This window comes from Raphanus sativus, chromosome 6 (assembly GCF_000801105.2).
Source record: "Raphanus sativus cultivar WK10039 chromosome 6, ASM80110v3, whole genome shotgun sequence".
Taxonomy (NCBI): Eukaryota; Viridiplantae; Streptophyta; class Magnoliopsida; order Brassicales; family Brassicaceae; genus Raphanus; species Raphanus sativus.
In genome coordinates, this window is record NC_079516.1 from 26,810,382 (window position 1) to 26,820,083 (window position 9,702).

A 9,702-nucleotide genomic window follows, 5' to 3' on the forward strand; every position below is an offset into this window, starting at 1 on the left:
ATATAATCTATTTCATTTCTATTGGCTTTTTGGAGCCATATAGGTGGTGTATCAGCTTAAGTTTGAACCATGCAGACCGAGCATAGATCATAGCCATAAGGCTGTATTGTCAAATAGTTGACAATTGGAAATATCTAAAATAACCGAAACTATGCTTTTTAAATACATATATATATATATTTAAAAAATAAATGTTAATATATTATTTTAAAGTAATCTACCTATCAAATAATTGGTGGGTTAGAATTGAGAAGTAGTTATTACAATGAATAGATTGATCAACCACCCAAGAGCAAAGAATCCAAATCAGCTTTACTGCCAATAATTATACAGAAAAGTTCTAGGCAGGAATCAAAATCGATATCTAATATAGTAATGAGACTTATTAGTATAATACAAAAACAAGTTTCTCAATTATTCAAGGAACAATAGAGATCAGAAGATCATTGCACATCTTTGTTTTATTATAATAAAATAAGACCAAAACCACAAGTTGTAGACATTAGGAGTTGTGAGTTTTAGTACAAGGCATACTTCTGGGTCCAGCTTCTAGCCATGGCTTCGTACTTGACCTTGTCGGTTTTGTATATGTGAGCTATATCTGGAACCAGAGGATCGTCAGGGTTTGGGTCTGTGAGAAGAGAGCACACAGAGAGAAGCACCTGTAACACCAAGCATGTTTAGTAACTTGTTAAATTTGTTGGGTATAAAACAAAAACTGATGGGCTTATAGAAAATATTGAAAAGAAGATATTTTTTTTGGTAATTTTGAACCTTAGAGATTGTCAGGGCAGGGCTCCACTGGTCTTTGAGGATGTCCAAACAGATGTTCCCGTTGTTGTTGATGTTAGGGTGAAACACTTTGGTTCTGAATACAACCTGTAAACATAAACAAAACAATGATGGTTATGTTCTGAGCCCTAGGGAGATTGTAAGTTTCGTGCTGTCAAAGTTATTTATTTACCTTGGGAGGTTTGAACGGATAATCTTGAGAGAAATTGATAGTGACAAGGAAAACACCTCCTGTGTATGGACTTTCGTTAGGACCCATTATTGTAGCTTGCCAATGAAACATGTCTTCTCCTACTGGACCTGAAAAACCCATAACCAAGGAGAGACCAAAAAAAATGATAAAATCCTATAGAAGAAACATGGATACACAAAAAGAAAAGTTTATTCTCTTACCTGCACTGCATGACATAGGAGGGTCTCTCTGCAACTCCCTCAGCTCTTTCAAAATCCTTCTCGTTGCCATAGTGTTTGATTGAAAGGGAAGCTGTCTTGCTTGGGATGGGTCTAACAAACCAAAACCTAATCTCTATTTATAAGAAAGAATACATATCAAAATGAGAGGCCTGTGTTTCAAAGCGTGAACCTTAAGCCTCCTGGTGATTCTCTTAATGGTTCCATTTACAATTGCTTAAGCAATATAGGTGTCATTTGCAAAAAGTCTCTTTTGAGCCGCCCGCTTCGTCTCATTTAAAAGTTAATGGAGAAAGATTCTATTGTTTTGTTCTGATTCTGAAAGAGAAGACTTGCCTTGAAGTGGATGGCCCTTATATGCTTGATGTAATATCTATTGAACGGTCTTTAATGGGACTTATTAAAGTTCTTGTTCTCCAGAAAGAATCAGATTTGTTTTATTACAATATCCTTTTGTTAATGTCTTCTCGTCTACGTTCGTAGGATCAGAAACTGAACTTGCCAACTTGCAAAATCAAAAGCTGGCTCTTGAATGAGAAGGCTCTTGATCTCTTCTTGCGACCCTTTCTTGTAACAACAAGACAACCGAAGCAGTAAATAGTCTCTATAATGGAATCGAAAGCAAACGTGGTATCATCATATATTTACATATTCGGAATGCAAACAAGAATACAACCTCAAACAAAGACCAATGAGTTTCTTCTGATGTCAGTATTCAGACTACAAAACAACAGATTCCTGTTTCATGGAAATAAGAAAAAATGGGTCCGTAGCACTCGGAAACAAGGATTAGTTATAAATTTATAACTGTGTGTTTCTTCTTCTCTGGAATCACAATATAGAACAGCCTTTCTGAGACTTTCTCTTCTTTTTCTTCTTGTTTTTAGGTGGCTGGAGAACTACTTTAATAGCCGCATCAAAGACAGCTTTTACATTCTGTATAAACAATATGAGGTATCTTTAGCAAGATTTTGAAATAAAGGTATAAAAAGGATGATGAATTTGATATGAGGTACCTGTTGTGTCTTTGCACTGGATTCTATATAAGCAGAAGCTCCAACAAGCTTCTTCAGTTCTTCACCCTACAAAGAACATAAGCAGAACAAACTTTACTTAAAGAACACGATCCCCCTCCAGAAGAATATGAGGAAAGGTACCTGAACAGTAGATATAGGCACAGCTCCAGGGTGCTCAACAAAGTACTGCTTATCATCTCGAAGATCTGAAAGAGAATCTGTTAGATCAGAACTATCTTTTGACTAAATGAAAAAAAATAAAAATAAAGAAAAAGAACGAACCAAGCTTTGTTCCAACAAGGATGATGGGAACACCAGGAGCGTAATGTCTGAGTTCAGGAACCCACTGAAGAAATCATAAACAAAACATCAAACGGATTGTACCAAAAAAGATGACTATATACAGTTTAGAATTTAGTGATTTGAGTATTAACCTTTTTAGCAACATTTTCATAGCTAGCTTTGCTGACGAGAGAGAATGCGAGCAAGAAGACATCAGCACCACGATAGCTCAATGGTCTTAGTCTATTATAGTCCTCTTGTCCTGTGTTGTTTTCATCAAGGCAGAACATAAACACACAAAAGTTAAAGAAAGATAAATAAGACACAACAACAAAAGAAAGAAAGAAATTTTGATCAAACTTGCCTGCAGTGTCCCACAATCCTAAGTTGATGGTGTTCCCATCAACAATCACATTAGCGCTGAAATTATCAAACACAGTAGGCACATAATCCTGTCACCACAACAAGGGATCAATCAGAGCTCATAAATAGAGCAGACAATCTCAGTCACATACATAACTGCCGTGAGCTACTAAATCTCTAAAGCCTTCTAATGGACATAATAAAAAGAAGCAGATGTGCAAAAAGATCAAGCCTTTGAGAGAGAACCCATCTGTACTATACTAAGCTAATTTTTCGAGGAAAGATCTCAATTTTAGGCGAAAAAAGAGTGAACTCACAGTGGGGAAAGTGTTGCTTGTGTAGGAGATGAGTAGACAAGTCTTGCCGACGGCGCCGTCACCGACGGTGACGCACTTTATGAACCTTGAAGCACTCATCTTCTCGCCGTCAAACTTCGAACCCTAATTTCGATTTGAGCAGAGAGAGAGAGAGAAAAAAGAAAGAGGGGTTCTTTACTCAGCTAGGAGACGGAAAAAAAAAAGAAAGCAGCTGAAATCGAAAGTCTTTTCGACTCTTGACTTGAATTTTCGGTTCCATTTCTTTCTATTTCTTTTACTTTTCCTATTATTTTCTTTAGTTTTGTGAGAAATTAGATGAACCAAACAATTATATACATATATAAACACATATATGTATTTTAGAACTCCAATAGATAAAAACCTCAATAGAGTACAAAGTGGAGTAAAAAGTGTTGTCCAGAAAAAAAAAATATTACATCTAGAGGCAGTTTTGAGTTTTTTATAACAAAATAAGGCAGTTTCCACTAGTGGAACACTTTTTCTTAACTTTCCTTCTTTTTGGTTACGTCTAATGGTTGAAATCAAAACCAATTGTAACTAGTAGGTCTCACACAAGAGTTTTTCTATGACAAATAATTATTCATAAAAATAAAACAAAAAGAGGATCAAAATAATTTTGGAGTGGTGAAAAATCTCGTGATTTCTTCTCCAACTAATAAGAAAAAATTACGTTGTAGGGCAGTTTCAAGATTATTATTACACTATAAGACAGTTGTTGCTATTAAGGTAGTTTTATTCAACCAAACCCATTTCCTTGTTACAAATTAACTAAACTAGTCTAGATTTCCGTGATTTAACTTAAGTTTTTACTAGAAAACTCTCTTATTAATAAATAAAGCAAAGTGGGGTCACATCTCTCTCTCTCTCTCCTTTGTCTCCTTCTTCTTCATTTCTCTACTGTTTTGTGAAATAAATTCTATTTTTTCAGATTTTTTTTCTCAAAAAAATTTTGTTTAATTATTATCTCTATCATTATGTCTATTTTTGAGATATGTCAAGCTATATTTATCATGGTAGTGTAAAGATGATGTACATAACAATATTAATGGCAGAGATCGATTGAAGCTTCAACCATGGTATCTTTGTGCTCCTACGTGCTCTGAAACTCACACAATAAGCTTGAGAGCAACAATTGCTAATTTGAATATTTTTGCATATTTGGTCCCTAAACTTATTTGTTATTTTTAAGATTAAAGATGTGATTTAGGATTGAAAGCTATTACATCTGGGTAAAAATACATAAAACAAGTTCAGAATGCAAAGAATCATGGAAAATAGGAGAGAAATGTGAAGATTAGGGTTTTTGGTTGACCATGGCTAAGGAAGAAGATGGGGTTATTTTCGTAATTTTTCAACATTAGTGAAAAAAGTCGTGTGTACATTACATTACTGTACATGTGTATACCTAATTTTATATTATATGTCAAACTGAATATGGTGTACATGAAAATAGGTGTACACATGAGTTGTGCATTTTGTAAAATCTTTGTAATATAAAACCATAATTTTGATGTGCAATAAGCATGTTTTGAACATATGTGTACATAAATAATATAATATTGTACATAACCACGATTGTACACGTGTACGTAACCACAAATGTACACATGTGTACACGACCACAATTGTCCACCTTACATAATGTATCCATCAGTGTGTACATGTGTACACCATCAAAATGTGTACAACCAAATAATGTTCCTATGTACGTACAAATTTTCCTATCATGTACAATGATTCACTTGAATTATTGTGTCCACGTGTACACCGATGCATAGACACTCACATGTAACACATGTTTGAAATACATGTCATTGTACATGAAATTTTTTTATATATGTATGTTCCATTCACCAGTGTACATGTGAGTCATTGCACATGTGAGGTAATACATACGAATATGGATAACATACTAACATACACCAGTGTACATGTGGACAACAATATTTTGTGTGTATATTCAGATGCTATTTAAATGTAAATTAAAACTTACAAATGTATGTTATATATTTCTAAGTGGAGTGACTAAAGCATTGAAATATTTTTACTTACCTGATTTATGAGAACATGTTAAAAGTCAGTGTGCTTGTGATACATATTAGATGTCCAATATGTAGACATGTGTTTGAGATACATGTTACATATCCAATATGTTGTAAAGTTGTGTGCCTTCATTAGTGTACATGTGTACATTAAAAATTGATGACATATATGTGTCCAACAAATATGGTAGTGTACATGTGTATAACATTGGAAACTTGTATATATAGTGGTAGATTTTGATTTTTAGCATTGTATACATATACCATCATGTACCAATATACACGAAAATATAAACATATATGTTCGTGTAATTATGAAAGGTATGATCTTCACAATTCAAAAATATGAAATCAATTTAAAAGAGTATATTTGCAAATTAAAAATCTATGGATCAGAAATGAATATATTTAAATTTCTAGGGACCAAATGTGCAATATAGATAAAATTGGCCATTGTTGTCTATCAAGCTTTTGCAACAACGGTGACGAGAAAGAGGCAGCGACGAGACATACGAGATGGAGGCAGAGGTTCCAGTCGACAAAGGCGGAGATAGAGGCGGCTACAGAAAGCGGAGGCATTGATGTTGAATTGAAGAAATTTTTTTATGGAGGCTTCAAATTCTTTTGCCTCTTTTTGTATTTATTTTTTGGATCTGTAGATTTGCAGAAAAAAAACCCAATCAATGATACATAAAATAAAAGAGAAAATAAAATTATGATGCTGAAAAATAATGAATTGCAGAAAGTATTTGGGTTACATGGAAAAAAGAAGAAGAAGTTTGGTTGGTTTTAGAGGAAATGAAGAAGGAGAGAAGACGTTGACAAACAAAAAAAAAGTAGGAGAGAAGAAAGATAATACAAGTTGTCAAATGTGGGACCATCTTGATCAACTAGTTAGCAATTGTTGGTTTTAGTTATAAGAAAGTACCTTAGTAGCTTAAACTGTCTTTTCTTGTAATAAAAATATCAAAACTGCCTCTGAGTGTTAATAACTCAACTAATAACTGTCATTTTTTGCCTAACGAAAACTCTTTTGTCGGCGACCCCAAATCCTAAGTTCCATTGCAACATAGCTCTACCGCTATCCGCGTCACGGTCAAATCGTCTCCTCCTCATTGTGGTCATCATGCTCACGACTTTAGTTGTGGACACTTGAATCGTCGTCGTTTAATGGCAGATCGAAGAGAAAGCTTCACAGAAGCAACAATGGTGAAATTTTGGTTATTTGCACATATGGTCCTCCAACTTTTGTTTATTCTCCAATTTCTCAAAATTCTATTATGCTCACAAATATTTTCCAAACTTTTAATTGTGCAATCCAGACCAAGAGAATGTTCTGATTTTCCAAACACTGGTTTTGTTTTATTTTGTTTATGCCTCAGATATTTCTTATTTGCAATATTCTTCGATTTAGTCTCATAATTCATATGTTTACACTGATAAATTATCTATGCTACTTTATACATAAAATATCATTGATGTTGTCAACTATAAAAGCAAACATAAAACTCTAAAAGAATATCAATGATTTTGGGTGTCCATGTGGACACTAGCTATATTATGGATGACTGGTAAAATTGATTTAGATGAAGTTTCAACATTTAATTTTTATCCAATTTCATAACTTTAGCAATGTCTACATGTACACATGTGATTTGTCTTCTTTTTTTGAGCAACTACATTAGAAATAATATATAATATTGTACATATGTACAAAGAGATGATTGTACACATGTACGCAAATGTTAAATGACCATTCATGTACACATGTTAAAGGACCATTCCTGTCATTTACGTGTACATAAATAATATATAATATTGTACACATGTACACAACAATATATACAATGTACACAACAATATGCACAATGTACACAACAATATGTACAATATTATATATATGTACATAAAACAAAACAAAACGGCAAAGAGATGATTGTACACATGTACGCAAATGTTAAATGATCATTCATGTACACATGTTAAAGGACCATTCTTGTAATTCATAAACTCAAGATAATGTTAACACAATGTACATGTGAATTTTTTCTTTCCATGTACACACATGGTAGAGGCATTCTTGAAATCTGACTGAATCCAAATATAATCATTGACCCAAATATGTACATTATCATATTTATCGTACACATGTACACTTCCTTATTTGTACACATGTACTTTATTTATATTTTATCTTACATACACAGTCAAGATGAATATGACATGTACATCATTATTATTATACAAGTATTCTCACTATGTACGAAGATAATGAATAAAACAAATCAAGAAACCAGAGAGAAATTGCTCAAATGATGTATTACGTGTACACATGTACACCTCACATTGTGTACACAGCCAAGTCGTATAGCAGTATATATGTGTACATGTAACTATCATTTAACAGTACACTATTATAAAAAAATTCCATGTAGATATGTAAAACGATGATATATATATATATATAGAACATGTGAATATGTAAAACGATGTACACATACATAATATATCATTAAAACATTGTACATATAGAAATTTTAAATAAGATTTGTATTTTTACTAGTCTATAGTCTTCTTATCTCCACAACAACCAAATTATAAATGTACACTTATACACAACTTTACACTAACTCAACACATGTACACTAACGAATGTACACATGTACACTAACGAATGTACACATATACACTAACTAATGTACACAACTATATACAACTTTACACATTAACCTTTATTGTACACATGTACACTAATGAATGTACACAATTTTACAACATGTTGGGCATCTAACATATATCTCAAAACTATAGCTTCACAGATCTCAAAAGATAGATCTAGTGATGGAGAAAACGATTTCATAAAAAAAATTGAAAAAAGAAATTTAAGAATCAAATATGAATTTTCTAAAAAAATAGAGAGAATAAATGAGGAAGAAGACGAAGGATGAAAATGTAGTTAGCTTATAGTTTCAAAAAACTACCATAAGAGCAATAACTGTCCTATGTTGTAATAAAAAACTTAATACTGTCCTAAGATGAAAATAACTCGCAAAAAAAACTAAACAGTAAAAAAATATTTTTTTCTTTTTGGCACATAGCTCGAGACAACTGTTCCTAGTTGACTTTTACACACATCCACCGTCTATCTCAAGGAACTAATTGTGGAAACAGTTTCTTCCGCCGAAATATTTTACTAAAGTTAGATATTGTAGTGGATAAAGAAGCTCTAAAGATAGTTTAAAAGCCATATGGTCTCGTTTTATGAAATTGATGGTTAGTTTGAACAAATATGTACAAAATCGCTGTTGTGGAGGGATAATTTGAATTTTTAAATCATTTCCACTCATGTCTACTGTCTTGTGTAGTTATTAACTGGTCTTTAAGGTTTTTTTATCTTTGTGTGGGTTGGTTTACTACATCAGCATTTACTACAGTTATAAATCTTGAAGCATTCATCTCTCCTCAGTATTTAATGGTACATATACTATCGAGAGTGAACAAATGAAATTGGATCCCATAACCAACTGTACCGGTTCGAAGACCACCAATCAAAATCCCAGAATCAAACAACGTGACGCTGATAGAAGAACATAAGCTCATATTAATTGGGCGAGTTACAAACTCAAAGGTTCAGAAAACCAGAGCTTTGGTTGACTTCTTCCTACAACATTAGCGTGTAAGGGGACAAATAACTGGAAGGGACTTGGGGTCTACTCTGTTCCAGTTCAAGTTTGAAACAGAGCAAGATCTGTAAACTGTCCTCTCAAAAGCACTTTACCATTTTAAACGATGGATGATAATTTTACAGTGGTGGGAACCAATAGTCTCGGATTACTTCACAACCATGATCTCGTTCTAGATAACGATGCATGAGATACCTCTCCACTACTGGACATAACCAACGCTAAAGACAATAGGGAAATACTTGGGTCATGTGGAGGATTTTGATGTAGATCGTTGTAGAATTCAGGTACTAATAAATTGGTTGAAACCATTGGAGATGAAGCTAGACATAAGCTTACCGTCGTGAGAAATAAAGAAAGTTGAACTTGAGTTTGAGAGTCTACAAAAGCACTGCTTCTCCTGCCTATCTCTGTCACATGAAGTGAAGGACTGTTCATCCTCAAGAGCCAGAGTAAACTCCAGGGAGTACCGTGCTCCCCCTCTGGGTATCTCTCAAAATCAAACTCTAGAAAAGTTAGAAGCAGACAAAAGAAGAAATGATGAAAATAAAGGGAGCATATTAAACCCAGGCTCTGACTTCAGAACCAATTGGGGAAATCGAAAGGTACGACCAACAAAGCAAACTACGAGAGTGAGTGGCAAAGAGAGAAAAACTTCTGCTACGACTATGGCACTCGTTTTTACCCTCATCTAAGAGTGGGAGGCTCTCATATGAATAGAAGAAACCAGACTTATCGACCCTCAGCTCGAGATAGACTTTCCTTTACAAGAGAC

At 33.6% G+C, this 9,702-nt stretch overlaps 2 protein-coding genes across 3 annotated transcripts; both read right to left on the minus strand.

The window, feature by feature from the left end:
* Positions 1 to 359: 359 nt before the first annotated feature.
* On the minus strand, positions 360 to 1,394 carry LOC108807278 (ubiquitin-conjugating enzyme E2 29). The gene is made up of 4 exons (XM_018579543.2): positions 1,186 to 1,394; positions 965 to 1,092; positions 775 to 879; positions 360 to 662 (listed from the first exon to the last, which is right to left on the minus strand). Exons 1-4 carry the CDS (start codon positions 1,253 to 1,255, stop codon positions 519 to 521), a joined length of 447 nt encoding a protein of 148 aa, XP_018435045.1. The 5' UTR covers positions 1,256 to 1,394; the 3' UTR covers positions 360 to 518.
* A 424-nt stretch (positions 1,395 to 1,818) lies between these two features.
* Positions 1,819 to 3,398, minus strand: LOC108806762 (rac-like GTP-binding protein ARAC3). 2 transcript variants are annotated; one of them, XM_018578951.2, is made up of 7 exons: positions 3,182 to 3,390; positions 2,866 to 2,953; positions 2,654 to 2,763; positions 2,502 to 2,565; positions 2,361 to 2,425; positions 2,220 to 2,285; positions 1,819 to 2,139 (listed from the first exon to the last, which is right to left on the minus strand). In XM_018578951.2, the coding sequence occupies exons 1-7, from the start codon at positions 3,278 to 3,280 to the stop codon at positions 2,035 to 2,037; spliced, it is 597 nt and encodes a 198-aa protein (XP_018434453.1). In that variant the 5' UTR covers positions 3,281 to 3,390; the 3' UTR covers positions 1,819 to 2,034. The 2 variants fall into 2 exon arrangements, with proteins under 2 accessions (XP_018434453.1, XP_056845540.1); XM_056989560.1 differs by having other exon boundaries at positions 2,654 to 2,953; positions 3,182 to 3,398.
* Positions 3,399 to 9,702: the final 6,304 nt, after the last annotated feature.